Here is a 22,942-nt window from a genome sequence, read left to right as displayed (position 1 = left end):
CATTGTTGGAAGAGGGGATAGATTAGTTTTAAGAATATGATTACTGCTGCAAAGCTAAAGATCAACCAGTTTCTTCAAATCCCTGTCTGTCTGTACAAGTGGGACAGACGATGAATCACGATTTTTCTGATATCAAAAAAATTGGCCTGAAGCAAATAACAACTTTTCATTTTGTAGAGTAGCTTCTTCATCTTTAATACATCTGTTAGCAGAGTAGAGGTCAGTAGCTGCAGCAAGAGCTCCAGCTCAAGTTATTTTCTGTTTACTTACTGCAGTTTGAAGATGTTCCCAAGCTCAGGACGAGGGCACAGACTGTCCAAGAAGTTCCGGTAAACTTCAAGTGTTAAGTCTTCCAGTTTGATGCTGTCACCCTGTCAAATACAAAGAACATGGGCATTAATTATTGATAATGCCAACTGCAAAATATAGTTCAAAAACCTTTTTGAAATGCAACTTTTCCTCCAACATGTCTTCTTCAAAAACAATCTTTCTGTGCTCACAGGAATATTCAATGTGTGATTCATGTAAAATCAACACGACTTTGTTTTGAATTGGAAGTGGCTGCTTGAAAACTTGATGACCCAGATATCTGAGCTTATTTCACCCATCCATGCACTATGAGTCATTCTGGACAAAACCAACAGACAAAAGCTTCAACAGCAAACAGAAAACTGAGAAGAAAGAATAAAGAGAAAAAGAGAGAAAAAAACAAAATACTTTGTGAGTCTAATATGTAGTTATCCATGAAAAGAGAACAGCTTTTCATGTGTGTCTTTCATTCCCTGCCACCTATAATAATCCAAACTAACTGAAGTATTTACCCGTCCATAGGGCAGTTTGCAGCTCTCCAGGGCATTCTCGACTCTTTTTCTGTCCGATGAAAACAGCCGAACAATACTGAAACAGACAGTGGTGCAACAATATTATGATCATTCCACCAACCCAAAACTCATTTTTTTACTTTCCGTAAGAACCTCTACGTATTCTTCTCTCCAACTAATGGGGCGACATTTACGGTGCTAATCCTCCATAACGGTTCTTGAAATGCAACTATTCCCCGTGTACGCAATTTCACTTTGGCAAATTTCACCCTCTTCACTCGAGCCCAAAGCTTCGACTGTGCAAACTGTCAAACCGTGCGGGCTTTCTTAAAACTCTACTCCCTCGGCTTCTTAGATATCAGCTGACCTTAATTCGGCTCTCGGTTTGCTTCTAAAATACAGCTTCCTGTCATAACTGTATTATCCATCTCATGCTCTGGCAGTGGTTGATTACCAGGTCAGTGCTGAATTAAGCACCTTCATGAATCCTGTCCCTGTTTTTGCTTCCCCAAGTGCACATGGAATTAAGTTTATTTTTGGAAGCAAGGGACAGGAAAGAGCAAAGTTAAAGTTTGTGCGTGTCTCTGAAGATTTCTTCAGGCTAATTCCTCACGTTCCCAACCATATACTGTAACATGTGCCGAATGCTTGGGTAAAACCACTGAGTGAGGCTTGGGGACCTAATAATCATCGGGAACTCACTTCTTGACAGGAATTCTCCCCTCTGCATTCGGCTGAAGAGTTAACTTGATGTACCTGAAGCAGAAAAATTAGAGGGTGTCAGTTTCAAAGGGTGAAGTAGCAAAAGTGGTCGGGCAAATGGGTCAATGGTGTGTGTGAATGAAGCATTTTGTAAAACCATTAAGATTAAAAGATTAAGAAAATAGGTTTCAAAAAGGTGTCAGGAAGCAGCAGGGATGATTAAGTTTATCACAAAAGACTCAGTATTTTTTTTATTAACCTCCAAACCCCACAAATCCACATCTGTGCTTCCCTTTAAGACATATACTGTTTAATAAAACAAACAAGTGCGTGCAGTGATGAATGTGTGCGTACTCACGCTTTCAGCAGACTCTGGTCTCTGTTGAGATTGTGGCTCAACAGGTTGGAAGACAGAGAAAACAGTTCCTCACACCACACCTACAAAAAAACGAAACACAAAAACAGTCACACACTGCATCATCATTATCATCGCAATTAGTCATGGTCACGGTCGCTTTAATGAGCTCAGCACCTTGGCTTCGTCCTCCTGCGAAGCGATGAAGTTAAGCTGGTTGACGTTTACAAGGTCTGAAGCCGTAACCACGGTAACCATGCGGTTCTCCAGCCTACCAACCAGGTTTCCCACATCGAGCAGCTCCCGCAGCTTAGCCTCCTATTGGATGACACAGAGTGAAAGCTGTCAGTGGAATCAGAGCCACAAGGGAGGCATGCACTGTAGAGAGGAGATGGATGAAAGTGAGGGGACCTGGAGGGATGCGGGGACGGCTGAGACCATTTGAGGCAGTTTATTTGCATCTATTTTTACCCAGTGTGACATGTTGTTTGTAACATACAGTGTGTTATATGTGTAAAGAGAGTGCAGGCTGAACCTGACAGTAAATCAGGTGATCAAACAGAGAAAGATGTTTTTGTGGAAAGTAAGGAAATAAAAATAATTTAATGTTTGTCACCTTCCTCAAGAGGGACTCCACATTTTCTCCAGTTTTTCTGACTGAAGAGGGTCTCATCATCCCTCATGCAAGTCTTGAGTTTCCACTTATTTTTTTATTTTCTAGTAAAATGGGTAATAGGCACAGCGACTCATTGAAACTTGTGCAAATATATATGGAAATACAGTATATAAGGGAAAATCTGAGTCTGTACAATCCTAACAAGGCTGAAAGCCAACACTGGGTATACACAGCAACCTCTATTCTTCAGCGCAGCCTGAATTCTCCTAGGCAAGCTTTCAAGTAGTCTTCAGGAATAGTTCTCCGGGCTTCTTGAGGGAGATTCCTCTTGTTCCAGTCAAGATGATACACGGTGTTTCAATAATGTTGAGGTGCGGGCTCTGGAGAGGCCATTCCTACTATATGCCATCTTACTGATAGTGTTACGTTGTATGTTTTTCTGTCTAACACTGAAAGTGTGTTTGTGAACACTGCTGCCAGATGCTTTTTAGATGCTACTGTCTGGTTTGTGACTGAAATGCAGTCCCAGGACATGATGGATTCTCCACTGGTTCCATGACCCTCTTGGGGAAACTCCCATGGGGCTTAAAATCTGGGACTCTCCACCAGTTACTCTTAGAACTGAAGAAGCTTCTCTGATGAGAGGTGAAACGTCTTCAAGGAAACTTAAAGAAATCCAGACGCTTTTCTTTCCAAGCTCCTTAGACTACCATGACCTGGTTGACTGAGAACCTTCACAGACATTTCAAATTTGGTTTGTGTAATTTGGCACATCTCAGACTTTTCTCCTGGTTCCTTTCTTTGGTTTTTTCTTGACAGCCACCCTTCAATTAATACTATTTCTATGAGACTTTGGGGAACCGATCAACTGTCAGGTGTCAAGTCTTCTACATTTTTGTTTTAATTTCTTAAGGACATGACTTTCAGATACTGTTTATCTGTTGTAAATAGTTTTTTGACCTGACGTTTTTTCTTTTGCACTCCATTTGTTCAGTTTCCTCAAATATTTTACGGATACACGTTACACTATGTACACCAGTCAATAGCTGGAGAATTATTGCTCAAGACCATTTTAAAAAGTACTAAAAAGTCTGGTGCCTTGGAAGCAAAATGTAAGAAATGAGAGGCCAGTTTGGGAGATCAGTATAGTCTTGCATTCTGTTAGTACCATGGTCTGGTGGGTTAAACGTTATGCTTAAATAGTGCTGCCGCATGTGTAGATTTCAGGAAAGTTGATTTTACATGTCCACCAGTGATTTAAAGCACATCATTCACATTTCCATAAAGAAGTTTGTTGCCTGATGGCAAAGAGGTCCTGGGTTCAAATCCATCAACCAGACTGGTGCTTTTCTGTGTGCCTGTGTGGGTTCTCTCTGGGTATTCTGGCACCCCACTACATGCATTTTAGGTTAACTGAATCAACATTGCCTGTAGGCTTCAAAGTAATTGTGAATGGTTGTCTGTCTCTTAGCCCTGATGGCAGGTGATCTGCCCAGTGTGTGTATGCCACGAGGTAATGGCACACCAGCCATGTCTCCTTTTGCGTACTTATTGAGGAAAGATGTGAAAGCACTGATTTTAAAAAAAATGTTTTCCAGGGGTTCGGTTTGTTAAATGTTTTTGCGTTTTCCTTCTGTTGCTTCGGTTTAATGTTCAATCTTGTGATTATCCAGTTAAATTCCCTCCTCACATGGTGGCACATCATTTTCAGGATGACAAAGTAAAAGCAGGGGTAGAGGAGGACCAGAGGGAGGAGATTATTAGAGACTTATGAGGCAGTCACAGTAACAATCAAGGATTAAAATCATTAAGAAACCCAGTCAGGCAAATATTATGGCTGCCCTCGAACAAAATACATCAGATGCTTTGCTATTTATGAAAGCAAAGCACAAGTCTTCTATTGAAGTAGGAAGCAAAGCAATAAATATAGCATAAATGATAGTAGGTAACAGAAATAAAATCTAAAGTATTTCATTGTAGTACAGAAAGAAAAAAAGAGGCAATAAAAACATCAACTTATTATTAAAGCACAAATGCCGTAATGTCAGCTACAAAAAGTAATGCAAACGTTAAGTCAAATATTAAAAATTTCATGAATAAAACATCACATTCTGCTGCATAAGAGGAGCAACTGTTAGGTGAGAGGTCACTGGCTACAGAGATGCAGTAGGAGGATTGAAAATTGCAATGCAGGAAGAACACAGCATACATTTCACATGTGCAGGGTCAAGTAGAGGTGAATATAAGCAGAGAGATGACAGTACCTTGGGTGTTTTCGTGCTTCTGCCTGTTCTGACATCTTTTACCAGGGTCAGGTCCAACAGCTCTGTGTCCTAATGAAAACACACCCACACATAGAGCACACACACACACACAGTCAGCTGTTATCTGGGAGCTAAAGGCCTCCTCCTGTTTCCTGTTAAGGATTTAAGCCAACCTGGAAAGAAAGTCTGCATATGAATACATAACCTTAACATTAACAAGCCTCTTGATTAACAAAGCTAAAAATAAATAAATAAATAAATTCCAACATTCTTGGAATTGTCTGTAAAAAATAAAAACAACTAATTCCTGAATAGCACACAGTTTGTGCTTCTCGTGTATTTTCATACTTTCAGGTGACAAAGCTAACCTCTGGGTTTTTGAACATCTGGGTGGCCACTTGTGATCGCAAGGCGATTGCACAAGTCACCTGATGGGAGGCAATCTGTCTCCAAATAATCACGGTCCAACTCAGACTGACTCACTCTCAAACAGGTTGGGGAGGCTTTGCAAGTAACTGATGTCTAATTTATGAAAACTGACAGTTTGCCAATGTGTTGCAACCAATCTGAATCAGTCTGTGCTGCTGAGTGCAACTTGTCTGCTGTTCATGTCTTTGCAGCAGCTGACTCGACTCAGCTGGTTGACAAACTAGCTGTATTCTGGTTATATCCTGAAATAAAAGCTGGAATGCTGAGTGTTTATGCCATTCTGCAGTTAAATCTTGCAGCAACTACCTCATTATTTGTGGAGGCCTTTATTAATATTTGTTTCAAATCTATGTGGTTCTGATTTGACTGACTTTGAATGTAAGTATTTACTGTACTTTTCTGTGTAATGCAAATTTCTCTGTATGTAGATGGCAACAGAGTTGCTATTTTCACTGCTTTATCACAATAAATCATCATATTATCACAAAACGTTTGCATGTAATTACCAACCTGTTGCTATTTAACTGTAAGCTAACTCAGACTGGTATCTGACCAAGTCAGTGTAACTACCATTTGAAGACAGGAACTGGCTGTGAGTGGTCACAAACTTCAAAGCAACCATTTCAAAGGTAAGAAAACTGTAAAATCATTACACATGGTGGGAATCATTTTGGCTCTGCTATGATCTCCAACTGCAGCATTTAGTATATCTTTTTCTCTGCATTCCAAAAACATAACTGGTTATTGTTATCACAGTGAACCTGAATGTTGTAAATATGTATGCAGTTTATGTAGTAGATAAAGGTCACAGACAAGACTATGTGGAAGCAAGATATTTAGCATCTTATAGCAAAACATAACATAGCATAGCAAAAACAGATCAGACTAACAGCTAGACTGTATTGGTTATATTTTTGTGTATAAAAAAATAATAAAATTGCTTCACAGGTGCACAAAAAATGATTCAGACAACATTTAATCAAACTTAAAATGGAAAATTAATTTAAAAAACCAATCTTCATTAGCAAATTAATTTAGTCAAATGTGCATAAAATAAGAAGGTAATGAAACATTTAATGATTCATCTTTGATTCAGAATCTAGTCTGAAAACAGTTCCAGTTTTAATGACTGAAATACTGAATATTGATGAGTCACCAAATCAATTAATGTCACTTTTTGAGGTATCAAGCTAAATTTGTTCCTCATCATTTAATATCTACAGTCAGTCTAAGAGAATTATATCTAAGACAGCTGATTTTTGTGCTTAACCTTGTTTTGGTCGGTCCAGTAGAGGTAAAATCCATGTGGATCCACATGCAGAGTCACTGGAGTCACAGTGGACAAATCCTAGGGAGACAGGTGGAGAGAATGAAAATAACCGTAAAACATCATAAAAACTCAAGAGAAAAATCATTTACGTAGCTAATGCACTCATAAAAATGTTCTACTTTCTACTTGGTAGGGCGAGAAAATTATGTAAGAATACACTTGTCTGTGGTGGCATGAAGTGATAATGATTCATACTGTAAGTGTCCAGAATCTTATTTTACTACTCACTACAGTGTGACCTCTTTTAACCAGGGAACACTAAGCGATTTCATTTTCATGTTACAGAAGTTCTTTTCAGCTGTCATAACTCTAACTCTCTATCCATATTAACCCACCATGACAGTTCCTAATTGGCTCCAGGTGGATTCAGACAGAGCAGCTCTTCTGATGTTTTGCTGTTTGAAAAGTCATAGCATTTTATACACAGCAGGTGTCTCAGAGGACCGGTTTCTGTGGCTAATTACTGGTTAAAAATAAAAGCACCTTGAAGCCTGGTGTAAATATCTGGTATTGAATGGACAAAAATAATACTTACTAAGTATTTTTTATATGGGGTTAAGCAGTTTGAATCCCCCAAATTATTTGATAAACTGATGTTTTGAAGCTTGCAGCCGAATTGAATATGCTTCAAGGGAGTGCAAAGATTTGTGACTATGTAAAGCTTTGAGTGTATACAGTTTAATAAAAGTTTAATCAGAGTGGTTTCAGTTGCTTTTCTGCAAAACAGAGATAGGATTGGAGTGACTTTATTACAGGTACTGATGAAATCTTTTAACAGTTTCAGTTGCCATGAATCAAACAAAAAGGTTCAAAAGATTTAATGCGACAGATCAAAAATAACTTAATAATCAAAAATAAAGCAACTTAAGCTGTACAAAATCAATAATAACAGCAAAAATAGTCTAAATATCGAATAACACAAACAATGACGCCAGAAGAAAACAGCATGGCATCAAAAATTAAAGCTGACATTTGTCATTTTTGCAAAGTTGGTGAAGCAAACTTAAGACTTCTTTATAAAGTTGATTAACCTGCAGCTTTTGTAACCGGGGAGCTGTGACTTATAGTTATAGTTACAACAAGACAATTCAACCAAAAAGTTTTAGACATCATATCATATTGACAGTACATGTTAAATTGAATCCAATATTTCTGCTGGTTCATTAATAGGAGATTCAGTGAAATAATGAAGGCTAGGAAAGGATTATTGTATAATAAAATAATAATAATATTGTTAAGTTGACTAATGCTGTTAAAGATTATAGTTGTAACATTGGCTGCTTTCGATCTCTCGAGTTATAAATATCAACATGTCAGAAATGAGAGAGATGGGAAACGTTGCTGCTTAAATAAACCACCAAACTGCATGTCATTAATGTATGATCTGAGCAGAGTGAAGCATGATACCATGCAGCTCAACTCATCTGCTTAAACTAGCTCACCGGCTTTGCTTCTTCCTATTCCATACCAGCACGGATTGGACCGATTTTTCTCCACTTTCAAATCTTTTGTTCTCATTGTCCTAACACACTGAATCTTCCTAAAAGGGCACACACAAACAAAGACTATGGCATGCCAGTGCCTTCTCATCCCGGGGCTTGTAATGCTACATTTTACTGGATGCCTCCGTGCTATGCGTAATGTGTCCTTTGTTGTTGGTACCTTGACACGGACTTGACAACAATCTTGTCTGAGACACAGGAATAAGTTGTTCCAATACAATTTAATGTTACATCTAATTAATATAGTGCTGTCCACCTTCTTATAAGCTAAACCTTAATCAATTTGATGCTCAAACCCAACAGCTGCATTATCTGTGTGCAGAACAAGAGCAGGGAGGTGTGAAACAGTGACAGTTTCCCACTTCCAGCATGAATCTTTTGCATCTTTCACAGCTGCACACAGTGGTGAAGGCTTTAGCCTAACAAGGTTACTGGACTCAGTTACTGTGAATGGATATCAGTTTTGTACTGCTACAAAACTGCTCAAGCTGTTTTGTTAATGTGTAAAAATTATTAACAGGAACAGAGATCTATTTAGGTATTAGTTAAATGAAAACCATAATAAATGCCTGGCACATAGGTTAAGTGGGCTGCTGCCTTATACTATACACTGCCAGAAAACCAGTACATGGTTAGGGTTAGGAAAAGAGTATAAGTAAAACACACCCACTTGAAAAAAGTAGCTCATATTATTGAAAAAAGGATATGTGGGCTAACTTGCGTATAATCGACCCATACACCCGCCTGAAATGATGCCCCAGGGACGACTGGAAAGGTTAATGTAGTTTGGCAGCTTGTAGCCATGACAGGCAAAATATCCGTTAGCAAAGTAAAAGGGTATAGGCTACTGAAATAAACGAATCCCCTCTTTGAGGAAAGCAGCTGAAATCAATACCAACAGGAGCTAAGGGCACTGATGACCGATTCAGATTCCTTTATTGTCATTCAGTCAATACATCACAAGCGCATTGCTGAACAAACTTACAAGCACAAAAAAAAATCACAATAAAACAGAACTAGATTTAAAAAATCTGTCTATTAACCACTGAATGATGGACAAAAAAAATTAAATAATATGAAAAGGTATGAAATATATTTTAGGGATACAAATGCAAAAAAAGAGCCTGGAACATCCACTAGTGGCCAAAAGTCCACCACAAGGAAGGAATACCACCTAATAAACCAACTAATATCACCTTTTACAGTAACCAAATACAGTAACTGAACCAACACTAAATTAGTCACTGAATTCTAAAATTTGCCATATTTCTTCAGAATCTTTAGAAAAGAACATATGTTCTCCTCATACGTAAAAAGCTGTGAATTGTGAGTGAGAATAATAGAATTTATTGATTTAAGATTTAAGCTGGACTATTCCAGATGTCACAGGGAGAAAAGAAAGGTATCCTCGTCAGTTCTATCATTATAACTTGTCTTTAGTTCCAGCTCAGAATGTTGCACCTTAATTTAATGGTGCAAAATTATATACAGGGGTACACAATAATTTAAATAATTAATTGCTTGCATGCATGGAAAATGACTAGCTTTAAAACTCTTACTAAGACTCAACGGTTTGTCTGTCACACATCAGCATCTGCTTTCCATGTGGCACAATTGCTAACCTTGGCAACACAATATTTCTATGGTACTTCTTTTTCTCTTTGTTTTCTTGATCGTACACAAACTGTTTCATAATACTAGTCAATAAAATTTGGCAAAGCTATACCTCTTACCTGCTGTGCTATAATTAATATAGCTATTCAAAAGGGCATATATTTAACCCTTGGAGGGACTTTTTACTCCATCCCTATTTCTGAGAAGGTACAGGAACCAGCTTGAGCTCAGTCCTCTAAACATTAGATGTCCGTACTTATAAAGTTCTTCATATTCTTTTGCAGGATTTTTGTTTTCTTGAAAGTATTAACACAGCCTACATTTTGAAGAAGAAAAACCAGAAGAAGAAGAAGCTCAGAAGCTGGTAAACTAGCTCCCTGGTTGTCACCTGTTGCCATAGCAACTGATTCTATTTTTCATAAAGCCCGGCTCTACATGTTGGAGAGATTCAAATATCAAAACACACACACACACACACACACACACACACACACACACACACACACACACACACACACACTAGTTTAAGCTATTGTGAATGGATTCAGCTCTGCATTGGATTAGTTCTTAAGTACTTCTCCATAAGTATGATCCATGACATTATAAAGCTCAAGGCAGTGATAATAAACACACACACACACACACCTGATCTGTTTAGGTGCTGGTAACCATGTCAGTTACCATGGCAACCGGACAGCATTTTTTTTTTTCCCTCCTCATTGTCAGCGCTCTGTACTTCAGCATACCAACACACACACATGCACACAGAGGAACACACACAACTCTGCAAATACCTTGTGTTTGACTGTGCTCATGAAGGGCACAGGAGTAAGTATGTGTGGGCTTTATACACACACAGTACATGAATACTGGTGGATGCCAACAGGTGCCAACAGAAGACTGATCAGAAACACATTTCAGACACACACCTACATACACACACACACACACACACACACACACACACACACACACACACACACACACACACACACACACACACACTATCTGCCTCACTGGTAAGATCCACAGGTGCTTACTGCCAAAGCTCAATCAGCAAATGAATAGTAAACACATCTGACAACATGGCACATTTCCTCCTCTTCCTCCTCAATTTCTCACGCTCCACATTAATTCAGCTAGTTTCAATTCTTTGACTGTTTTCTCAGCCTCCTTATTTTTTTTCAAGTAGCAGAATTAAATAAAACTATTTGCTTGTGCTTGAGGAAAATCAGTCCTTACCTCATCCCATTTAATGAAGTTGCTTCCGTTCCTCAGCGTGTGAGAGACGGAAGGAGGTTGGAGTTTCAACGCGTGGACCCCCGGCTGAGCACTCGCCATGGCTTCACACACACATTAACCCTCACTTTCTCTCTCTCACACACATGCACGGACTAGAGATGCTCAGATGCAGGAATGCTGCATGTCAGTCATGTCCGAGCTGAGAACTCCTCAGAAGTCAGGCATAGATGCTCAGCTGCAGCAGCATCCTCTCCTCTTCTGAAGAAGAGTCTTGTATTTTGTATTTTGTCTTTGCTTTGTCTTTGTTCACTCTTAATTTTTTTTTATTTGAGCCCTTCTTCTCTTTCTCCTTTCTTTCTGCTCTGTGCCTCTGTTCTCACACCTCTTTTTTTTTATTCTTCCCTCCTCTCTTCTTTCTCCCTCCCTCTTCTTGTCTCCCCCTCTCTCTGTTGGTGCTGCATCTCACAGAGAGACAGACTGAAACAGATGCCTTCGTGGGAGACAGGATATGTGTGTGTGTGTGTGTGTGTGTGTGTGTGTATGTGTGTGTGCATGCACTGCCTCCACAATTTGACTCATCGGCGACATGCGCACAACGGCAGCTTCCCACAGATGGGGGAGGGGTAAGAGAGGGAGAGCTGGAGCGACAGGGAGAGCGAGGGAGATAGAAAGAAAGAAAGAGAGTGGGAGAGATGGAGAGAAATGAGGAGAGAAGAAGAGGAAGGAGGGAGAAAGAAGAGGAGAGAGAGAATAAAGAGCTAGAGGGAGAAAAGAAAAAGAGAGTGGGCGTTTTAGTGGAGGGTGAATCAAACCAAACCAGGATTATAGTCAAATGAGGCCAGTTTTGAATACACACTATATTAACAGCTATATTATGTGCTTCCTATACCAAAGGCATTAATCTATTATAACAGCCTCTGCTCGTACGGGTAGGTTCGCCATCATGCTTTGAAGCTACGGTGCAGGGATTTGAACATCAGTCCGGTTTGGTGCTGATACTGTGTCATGAGGCTTTTACTTAGACAAGGTTTGGTTGAAGATTTGGCGACGTGCTGGTAACGAGTCAGCTTGTTTACAGCCAGCTTTAAATTTTTGGTTTCTTCTGTTAGTTTGATTACTCAACTGTTTAAATTTTATTCAGGCTTACACAACAGAAAAGAGTAGGAGTAGGATCAGCCCTCCCGAGCTATGATCCCCCCCCCCAAGCGCCACCCCACCAAAGACATTGAAGTACAGTACTGTTCATCTTACAGTCCACATTGGATGAGAGCACAGATCAGTACCAATGGGAATGTAACTGAGTACATTTACTTCAGTGCTTGTACTAGTATTGTGCTGCTTTCTAAATGTATTCAACTATATTCTTAATATACTTATTGCACTTGCTACTAATTGCACATACTTATTAGTATTGCTGTAGTTACTTGGGTATTTTTCAGATTCATTGGATCATTTTAGATAAAGCTATAGTGCTATACATAGCTAATTAAAAACATCAACAGCTGTAACATTAAACATATACACACATCAATAAACTGCTAACTTTAATCCAATAATATCATAAATAGGATTCTGAAAAGTGTAATTTTGTGTGAACTATTAGCTACTTAAGTAGAATTATAATTTGTACATAACTGAAAAAGTAAAAAGTCTAAATACGTTTTTCCACTTTGCTTTAATAAATCTAATAAAAACAGGGTTGCAGATGAGCTTTATAATTTTGGTGTGTACACCAGTTTTCTACACATACACCCACCCCCTCTGCATTCTTGGTTCAAGCATATCACCCCATTTAAAAATTACATATCTTTTAAATGTAGTCTTCGGTTTAAACAAACATTTCCAATGTGACTTATAGAATTTTAATAATTACATTTTACAGATTTAATACATTTAATACAAGCCAGCTTTGTGCTCAGGGGAACGGTGAAGGTAAAAGAAGAAACAGAAATCCCCAAGCTGTTGTCACGAAGCTGGAAAAAGCTATATTATATCACTGTGTGCTGTAGAATTTAGGTTTTCCTTAACAGAGACCATAGGACTGTGGCCAAAACAGTTAAACAGCAAAAGTATCTAGAATGCGCGAGTTTCCACAGACACAAAATACACAGCATTACTTTCTTTGTATTTTTATGGCTGTGATTTTTATGTTTACAAACACAGCTAATTATAACAGAGGAAGAAAGAGAGTGGGCGAGATGGTGAATGTTGAATAACTGAATATTGGATGATATGAAGGAAAAAACAGAACAATTGAGGACAAACAAGCGCAAATCACCGACAATGCGTTCCTTCCTCTAAATGCAAAATCTGAAATTGGCAGGTTTGATGCAGTCAAAAAATAATTACCAAAGTGTTAGTGGGAGTGTAATCATTCAGTGGAACAAGAAGCCTATAAGGACATTTAAGGACATAACCTTGTGAATGTCTGCAATATCTGCATGCGTGCTGTGTTTAACAATAAGCGGTAGATCTAAATCCAGTTCTGTTTTCTGAAAAGCAATCTCAGTAAAACATGTCACTAAGTGCTTACAGAGAGGGACACAAAAGAGATACATAAATACAATAAAATGCTCATAAAAATGCATCTGCTGTGATTTCACTGGGAAAGCGGTGGCACAAAAAGGTGAGCTCACACATTTATCTGTCTTTGGAGGGATGAAAAAAAAAATTATTCACACAGTGTGCTATTGGAACCATTTTTGCAATAAGTAGCTGCGTACAGTGCTTACTCTGAGGATTGATTGCCCATTTCAGTAAGAAACAAACAAAAATAATAAAAAGGAGAAGAATGTTATCCCTGATGCTCTAGAACTTACAGTTATTATTATAGGCAGAGAGATTTGGCTGTCGTTTTTATTGCAGAATTAATAAATAAATTAACTTCCACTATATTAATATGGATCCAAGAATCTCCCAGATGGAAACTGGGTAAATAAAACCAAAACCAAACAACACAGTCTGTATGGTTAAATATCATGTATCTAAATAAGTTTTTGAATAATTGATCACATAGACTGTATGTAAAAGATGGCTATGGCTTTATTAGTTTTGAAATGTGAATCAGTCATATGTAACTACAAAACAGCTATAGAGCAACAAAACTAAAAGCATTCAGAATAGCTTGTGTGTTGTATCTGTAAGCCGTATATAAAAGAGTTGAGGCTTTGGCTTTGCTTTTCTCTTCTCCAAGGAAAGAGAAAAGTGACCCCAATAAAGTGCCTTAAACCTGCATTATTTGTAATTGCCAGCAGGGGGCAACAACTCTGGTTGCAAGAAGGAGACCGATTGTATGCAAGTTTGTGGGAAAATTACTCTATTTCTCCCTTACTCTATGACCTTGGTAAACACTTCTTAATGGGTTTATAATCTCAGTCACTAGCTTCAAGTCTTTTTCAGATCATTTTGGCCCAAATAGAGAAAAGAAAGGAGTATAAAATAAGGTGGCTCTTCTGATCTGAGTAAATCACTTCCAGTTAAACGTTTTTTGTGCCCTAGATTGTCAGTCAGATCTACCCCTCACTTGCAATAGCCATGTTCAAAGCAACAAGATGCTGACGACATCATATTTTAATGACATTCATATTTTGAGATTGTTGTAGTATTTTCAAGTGTCACTAATGGCGTGGATTTAAGATAGCAAGACAGGGAACACTGCCCACCCATTGCTGTTTACCTTAACACATGTACCTCCTATGTACACTTATATATGAAAATATTTATTTCCATATGCCATTACATAAGTCACAAAAACACAGAGCTTGTTGCAATGCAGCAGTGTGACCCCATAACCTCCACAGGGTCTTACACACTCATGATATGCACTATTTCAGGGCCCACTTTACCAGCTATGCAGCCTCCTACACACTCACACTTCAGTGCATGAAAAGACACGTGCAGAGACTCATGTTGCCATGATACTGTGTGATACTGTTCGTCAGTGCCAGAGCCAAAATTATCTGTAAATATACAAAATTAACATTTTGTTGACAAGCTTGGCTGAAAAAACAAAAACATGACTGTATTGAAACGATGAGCTACATAAATTTAACATGAATTTAACTTTCACCAAGAATGCCATTTAGTCTTGTATAGTGAAAAGAAAAGATGTGAGAGAACACATCTGAAGTCTGTGCTCGCTCATCAAATATCTAAGCAAGGCATTTCTGAACACACAGACACCGAGCTCTAAGAGCCGACAGATTTTTATATGAAATCAAAACCAACACTGATGAAAATGAGGATTAAAGAGGCATTGTGTAACTATATTTGAGCCAGCAGCAGAAATGCCTGAAATGGTTAAAGCATCTATCTTTGTGGCTTTACCTACTGAATTTAACCTGAAAGTTAAAGTTTGTTAAAATCTTCCTTCGAGATTCAGTATAACTAAATAATCTAAATGCGTTGTCATTAAAAGGCAGAAAATTATATCAACGTGACAAGAATTCTATATATGAAGTTAATTTACAGTGGAAACTGACCAGGACAATCATGCAGAGAATTGCAGGCCAAGAAGAGAGTTATGCACATCTGCGTATATTAAGGCAACTTTTCACACTTGAGCACAGCAGATGATATAGATACATAAATATGGCCAATTGCTCATCAAATAACCTTTTCACTTATGTCGCAGGGACAATGTTTTTAACAATTATTAGCTGATGAGAGTGTCTATGTTTGTCAAGATGCCATAAATGATTATTTTGACTCTCCAGTTTCCTCTCTGAACCTTTTTGTGGAAACTAGCTCTGAAGTCTGCAATAATATATGCTTGTTGTTTAAAATAAAAGACACACTTACAAATAGTGTGGATGTATCTGTATATTTTAGCAGCTTTACAGTAAAATCTTCTGGCTTCTTGAGCTCTGAGATGTGACAAAAAACAGCAAAATAAACAGGAAAATAAATTGAAATAAGTCAAAAGTGCAAAAGAGCAGGTAGATTTTGCACTATGGTGAGATGACACAGAGCAACTAAGAAACTCCCACAGCCAGGTTCTGAGTTTTTGTCACGGATGGCTTCAGTTCAGAATCTTCCTGTTAAATTTTCATACAGCGAGTCTAGTGAACACAGACTGTAATCGGTAGCTAAGTGCTGCCTTTTAGTAGCATTTCTGGGGGTGCAGAGTTCTCCAGTGAATTTCTTTTCTGCATTTATAATTCAAGCAACATGAAGCACGTTGCAAGTCTTTGAGGATTAGGTTTTAAAAAAACACATAAAAAAACTAAGACCCATTTAAATTATAAAATTATGATCAACTGAAGTTTTTGGCAGTTTTAAAAATGTCTGTTAAAACAGGTTTTTATTAGAATTTACAATGACAGGCAGGAACATCAAACCCACTCTCTGATATTGTTTAGTTCCCTCTTATGGCTACAAAACACTCGTTCCCGAATGGCTTCTACAACACCCCTGATGATGTCTTGTCACAATAAGATCTTGGCAGCAATGTATTCCTTCTTTATTAGATTCTTGATTAGATTCAGATATGGGAAACGAGGTGTCCAAAATCAAGCTGAAATCTTTGTTTTGTCCCTCAAACCGTTCTTGAACCATTTCTGGAGGGTAGAAGGGTGTATTTTCCTGTTGAAAATTGGCCCTTTCAATCAGGGAATACTGTTGCCACGCTTAAGTAGGGGGTTATGTTTGAAACTAACACCTACTTCAATGCTTCTCAGCAAAACATTGCTCTGAGCTTCACGCCACCTCCACAGGCTTGCCTTGTTCTCACAGTGTATCCTGCTGCCACATCTTCCCAGGTAATTGCACATGTTGCTGCCAACATAAAAGAAAAGGAGATACATTAAACCAGGTCCCCTCAGTTCATCTTCTGCCAAACCATGGGCCTACTGTAGACCCCTTCAGGGATGAACAGGCATCAGCAGGAGCAAAGCCCTTCTAGAAGAAAATCAGAATGAATGTGGGCAGTTTTCTCATATACCCTATACACCAAAGTGGGCTATAAAAATATTCTATACACCATTATATTACAGTACCAGCACCAGCCTGAACCACTGATAGGATGGATCCATGCTTTGATGTTATTTAAGTCAAATTCTGACACTTTCGAATGTTGCAATAGAATTTTTCCCCTAACATTTTTCCAGTCTTTGTGAATACTAGTCTCAGTGTCAGTCCTTCAGTTCAAGGTTCAACGTATTGTGCATTCAGACATGTTCTGCACACCTGTAGCAAGTGGTTATTTGAGTTTCTGTTGCCTATCAGGCTGAAGCAGTCTGGCCATTCTCCTCTGTCCTCTGACATCAACAAAGTCTTTTCACCCAAAAAGCTGCCACTCACTGGATATTTTCTTTAGATTAGTAGTTTCTAAATGCTCTGGCACAAAAAATCACACCATGTTCAAAATCACTTAATTTCCCATTCTGTTGCTCTGAATTTCAGCAGGTCGTCTTCACCACATCCACATAATTTATTTAGCTGCTGCAATGCGATTGGCTGATTAGATATTTAGTTAACAAGCAGTTAACAAAGTAGCCAGTGAGTCTATTGTTCCCATTTTAGCCACAGACTGGCTCTTGATTTTCCCATAGATTTCTATTCTAGATTCTTTACTCTTCATATCTCCACCTTATATAGTATATCTACAATGGATACAGCTCCAGAAAGCTGCAGTTCAAATTTGTTGTGACACTTTTATCTTAAGCAACATCAAGAGTTTCAGTAATTTGTGCTGCAGAAGCGTTTCAGTGAGTCATGCCCCCCCTTCATTGGATCACTTCTGCATACCAGGAACACCTGATAAGACTTGACATTCTGAAGATGTCCAAGCCACTAAAATAGACAACACGGCTGCTCACAGCCTTACTTTTGCCCATTTTTCTTAATTCCAACACATCAAATCTGAAGCAAATTGCTGTGCTAAATGCAGTCCATCATGTCATAGGTGCTATTTGTAACAAGATAATCAATGTTACTCATGCCACCTGTCAGTGGTTATAATGTCGTGGCTGATCGGCGTATTACACTCAGTCACCCACTCGTGCAAAATGTGTCCTGCCTCAGTGTCCAGATAGAAGGAAACATTGCTTACAGAATACAAGGCCATTTCAAAACAGAGACTGCTCAGAGTTTCTGGTAATGGGACTCCTTGTTATGCACCAGAATCCCTCTGCAGAAGCAAAAGTAGCAAACAGATAATAATGATGCAAACACTTTTTCTTTGTTGTCTGGATTTCTAATACTGAGTCACATTTTACTCTATCTGGCTCACAGGTTATTAAAAAATTATTAAGTATACGTAAAAACCTTTGTTAAAATAACATTTTAGAGTAATACTTTTAAATTAAATTTTCCACTATGAACGACAATTACAGTGCTACGGTATTGAAATTCTTTCCTTTTGAATCCTAAATGCTACAGTTTGTATACTATGCCGTCTTACTAAATGTGTTCTTTGCCCTTGCCCAGGTCTTTTATAACCAAATGATGGCCAAAAACTACAGAAAAAAGGCAGCAATTATGTATTTAAGAACATTTCTTTCCTTCAAGAAATTGCTTGTACTTTGCTACGCACTGCATTATCAACAGGAATCTCAAATCATAAATGCTGCACAAAAACACACAACTTAAGACACTCCTACTGCCCACACACTGGCACTCACACAGACACAAGTGCACATGTGCACACACATCAACAGACAGATGCATTAACACACACACACATTTGCACACACCCCAATCTTCACCAGCAGATCTCCGTGCTGGGAGCTTATATAAGGGAGAGTGGGAGGCTGAGAGCTATTTCAGGACCAGAAAAGATGTAAGTGTGCAGGAGCATGTGTGTTTGTGTGTGTGCGGAGCTATAGTACCCATATGGATTTGTGTTGGTACGGCTTTGTGAGTGTAGGCCTGGTGTAAGCACTATAAGGACTCTGATTCAGTGGGTTTCATAAGCAGTCAAGTTTGAAGTGAAGTTTGGCTCAGAACCTCTGGCAGCTCAAAGTCTCTGTGCCTACGACGTGTCCAGTCACACCACGGAGCTTCATGAACACACACACTTGAAAGGCAGCACTCCCACGGAGCTGTGCAACTGGAAAATGCCTGTTTACTTGTCGTAGCCACAGACAAATCAAGTGCACCCGGATCTTGTGGCAGCCACATCCTTGCCTTCGCAGCTCTGATAACAGCCTTTTGAAAACCTTTTAATTGAAGTCTTCTCCCTGAAAATCCTCTCTAAATTGCCTCAAGTCTCTAAAAAGGATTATAAAAGAGTCTGTTCACAACTTTGTACTTAAGAAAGAGTGCCAGCAAAACTGACTGCAACATGTTTTGTGGATTATACAGAATAACGGGAAACACATTGCTGCCGTCTTGTAAATGTAATTATTTATGGCCGTGAGCACCACAAATTAAATGCAGTTCAACTGAACCTGATCCAGTGAAACGATATGACTACCATGAGAAAATATGTTCATGCTGGCAGAGTGGTTACGGGCATGGACGGTGATGTCAGCAGTTCAGTCCACCACATTGCTCCAGACTGAAATGTCTTGTCAGATTTTGCATGGACTTGCATGAAATTTCACACAAGCACAGAAACAGGATCAGGAATGGCAACAACCATGGTGTCAGACTCCTCAGAGGATGCTGTTGATAACCTACACAGCAAAGGCCAAATATTACACACAGGTGGTGGTTTGTGTCAAAAAACACTGAAGTGGAATAGCAGTGACCAGGGAGGAGTGGTGTCAAATACAATCTTCTACTAAACTACTGTTAGCCATTTGAAAGGTGACTTATTCAATTCAGAGTACATCTTCATACTCCATGTCCTTGGATTTTATTAGAGCTGCTTTAATAAAACAAGGCTATTTAGTTGCTCTCCCTGGAACACCCTGCCCTCTGTTTATGCTCCCAAGTTTTTCCTTGCATGCTGTAAATTATTTTAATTCTTTAAAAAAATCAATTACAGGATTAAAGTTGAATTGTACTTAAATAAATGTGAGCATGATAGCATCAATAAACTTGTCTTTGCTTTCTCTTTGACAGTCTTATTCACTCAGCTAGTTTCACTTTGTGTTTTTCCTACCTTCAGTGGCTCATCCCTGTCCTAAAGTTTGAAAAGCAGTGCTTTAAGCCTACTAGTTTCTAATTGGCTTCACCTTAAAAACAAAATGACCAGATAGGCGATGGTTGGGTCTTCTATGCTCACAACCACAGATGTGTGACCAATATGTAGCTATTAGGGATATTTTCTCTCGCTAATATCATATATCAATAGTTGAAAAAATAATAGAAAATTAGCATCTAGAGGAGTCTGAGTCCTATGTTTTTGACTCACAGGACAAAAACTGACCTGATCATGTGAAACTTTAGCCATGTTTAATATGAGCATCCACCACTATAACATTACCTGACAGACAAATGTAAAAGCAAAGCAGGCAAAACAAGATTTCAAAGACATGTCTGTATAGGATATGTCTGTATAAGTTCTCAGTCATCCAGGTCATGGTAGTCTAAGGAGTTTGGAAAGAAAGCAACTGGATTTCTTTAAATTTCCTAAAGATGTTACATTTACACTGAAAAAAATAAAGGTCACTCTTTTGAGGATGCCAGTGTTCACATTTTGGATCGAGAGCACAGATGGTTTGAAAGAGCAGCAAAAGAGGCCACCTATGTCCACTGTGAATGACCGTCATTGAACAGAGGGTGGCTTATGACAGCAGCTGTCAGCCACCTACAGAGCAGTCCTGAGATCCCTTTGCAGGCACCTCAACCCCCACTCAACTCATGCAAAGTCTCACAGTGGTTTTACCCACAACCTCTAGTAGTAATGACTCATGCCTTTCTTCACAGCTTGGCTCATGGGATGGGATGATTAATAGTGGGTCATCGGCCCTCCTCCACTAGGGTTTAAATACCTAGACTTGACACGATTTGGTTTTAGAACGTCAATGAAGTCAAGTCATTTTCTTTACAAGCACCTCATATATATATATATATATATATATATATATATATATATATATATATATATATATATATACACACATTTCACCAGTTTTGAAACTAATCTAGTAAAATCATCAGGAAACAAGGAGTCTCTGTTGAGATGTTGTTGGGCAGAGCTAAGCTTTCTTTAGCTCTGGAGGACAGAGGATACCTCTCACTTCTCACTTGATGCAGGGCTGACTGAAACAGTGAGCGGTAGCCGCAGGGCCGTGCTGACACAAGCATACAGATCCAAAGTTTGTCCTTGTTAGTGTGATTCAGCCTGTCTGTGGGTTTTGGAGAGCTGGGCTGTGAAGTGTGAAGGCACATTTGGCTTTTTTCGCCTCCATCACTAAATCATCTGTATGAGTGTTGGAGGGATTCTTTAACTGGTTTTTCTAGCAGGTTTTGAACCTGGCTTCACTAAGCATGGATAGTCCCAGGTGACAGTTTCTCAAATGTGTCCTGTTAAGTTTTGAAGAACAGGTTTGTTTCTGCATCAACTAAAAGATGAGCAGTAAGGAGAAAATGAGAGTGGCACCAGGTAGAAAATAACACACCATTCCTAACTAGCAATCACCGTCAGGTTCTGCTCTATTGTTTAGAAAACTGAGTAATCTGGTTAATCTAACATAATTTACATAATTTAACATATTTCTACTTTTAGCTGACCCTCTTTTCTCTCGAGTCTCACAGTGGAAAAGTCTGTCTGTTACATTAGAGCTCATAGCTGTAGTGTAACAAACTGTGCACCAGTTTCCACTTCTGTTATAGAAAAAAATTGTTTATTTTTTGTGCTTCCAGTTTTTAAATCCTTTCTGTGACTTTAAACATTTCCTGTTTAAAGTCACTAGTTAAGGAATATGACTTTTGCAGTATTTGTTAAATATATAACATATAAACACCTAAATTGTCAACTTATTTTTGCAGCTTATCTTAAATCCTTTAATTATAAATGCTTATCTGTTAAAATAATCACATCACTGTACAGTTGATTGCTGAGGTCTTTAAATATTTATTGACTGCACATTAATGATACAAACAAGGCCTCTACTGACACTAATGTAAAATCACCTTTGGCGTTTCTTTGCAATTTCTCCATCTAGTGGCTGAGAAAGGCCTTACAGTGGCTTACTTAAACTATTCTCGTTCAAGGTGAATGAGTTCAGTAGCCAGACTAAAGTTTTGTTTATTAGTGGCGTCAGCCATTGTATATAAAGAAAAATAATCCCCACTATGTGTTTTTTTTATATAATTTGGTTTGTGTTCTTGCAGAAGATGACCTCCTGATAGTTCTTAAATAATCTTATTATTTTCACTTTATTTAAAAACTTATTTTCGGAGATGACAATGCATAAAATGTAAATGGCAGATCCTTTAATCAGGGCCAGAAAATACAAATCCGTGGATTCTACTTTAATAAGTGAGAGAGTCATTTTCTGAGACAAGAGCACTGATTTCTTTGTAAATGTGACTAGACAAGAAGATTAATTGCAACAGACCAGGAGTCATTTAGACTCCAGTAACTGTGAATGAATGAGATGGAAGAATTTGAAGGGATAAGAGATGGATTTCCAAAGGGAAGATCATATTTGAAAAAGAGAAAGAAAGAAAGACAAGCCTTGGGTAAAAGCACTAAATAATTGCTGGATGGAAGATTTTGCCTTTTTTTTTTAACCTGAGAAATGTTTTAAAGGCATCTCGGAGGTGCTGTTATAGTGAGAATAAATCCTGAAGACAGTTTTCATCTTTAGCTCTTTGTAATCTAAATTCTGACTCACTTTACTGACAGAACCATCACCGTGTAAATAACAGCTGTCAATATCTGTCAGTCACGATGACACGCATCTCACTGAAGTCCATCACTGAGGGCTTGAAGGTATGTTTTCCCCATCTTTAATCTCAAAGGCATAACTAATTAAAGCTTCTCCCAAACACTATATGAAAAGACTGTGGGGCACCAAACAACTTCCAAATTATAGTGTACACATCCAATTAGTCTTATCAAATATAGACTTTGGGGGAAAAAAAATATAAAGCAGCAGAACTTCTTTAAGCAGTGTTTTAATAAGCGTAGGTATCAATTTGTTCTCGGTGACGGATGTCTCATATTAAA

At 38.5% G+C, this 22,942-nt stretch overlaps 1 protein-coding gene across 1 annotated transcript in view; it reads right to left on the bottom strand.

Moving 5' to 3' along the window:
• plcb1 (phospholipase C beta 1) overlaps nt 1–11,360 on the bottom strand; it is a 36,473-nt gene extending 25,113 nt beyond the window's left edge. The window contains exons 1-8 of the mRNA XM_084948054.1: nt 10,876–11,360; nt 6,458–6,535; nt 4,759–4,827; nt 2,056–2,196; nt 1,882–1,961; nt 1,524–1,577; nt 822–897; nt 271–371 (exon numbers count right to left, since the gene is read on the bottom strand). Coding sequence (XP_084804180.1) covers nt 271–371; nt 822–897; nt 1,524–1,577; nt 1,882–1,961; nt 2,056–2,196; nt 4,759–4,827; nt 6,458–6,535; nt 10,876–10,974 — 698 coding nt within the window. The 5' untranslated portion in view covers nt 10,975–11,360. The remainder of the gene's footprint in view (nt 1–270; nt 372–821; nt 898–1,523; nt 1,578–1,881; nt 1,962–2,055; nt 2,197–4,758; nt 4,828–6,457; nt 6,536–10,875) is intronic.
• Between the last annotated feature and the right edge of the window lie 11,582 nt (nt 11,361–22,942).

Source organism: Perissodus microlepis, chromosome 13 (genome assembly GCF_051167445.1).
Source record: "Perissodus microlepis isolate ML-2025 ecotype Zambia chromosome 13, ASM5116744v1, whole genome shotgun sequence".
In the NCBI taxonomy this organism is placed as follows: Eukaryota; Metazoa; Chordata; class Actinopteri; order Cichliformes; family Cichlidae; genus Perissodus; species Perissodus microlepis.
The sequence above is the reverse complement of the archived record's forward strand: the minus strand, read 5'-3'. Positions and strand labels throughout refer to the sequence as shown.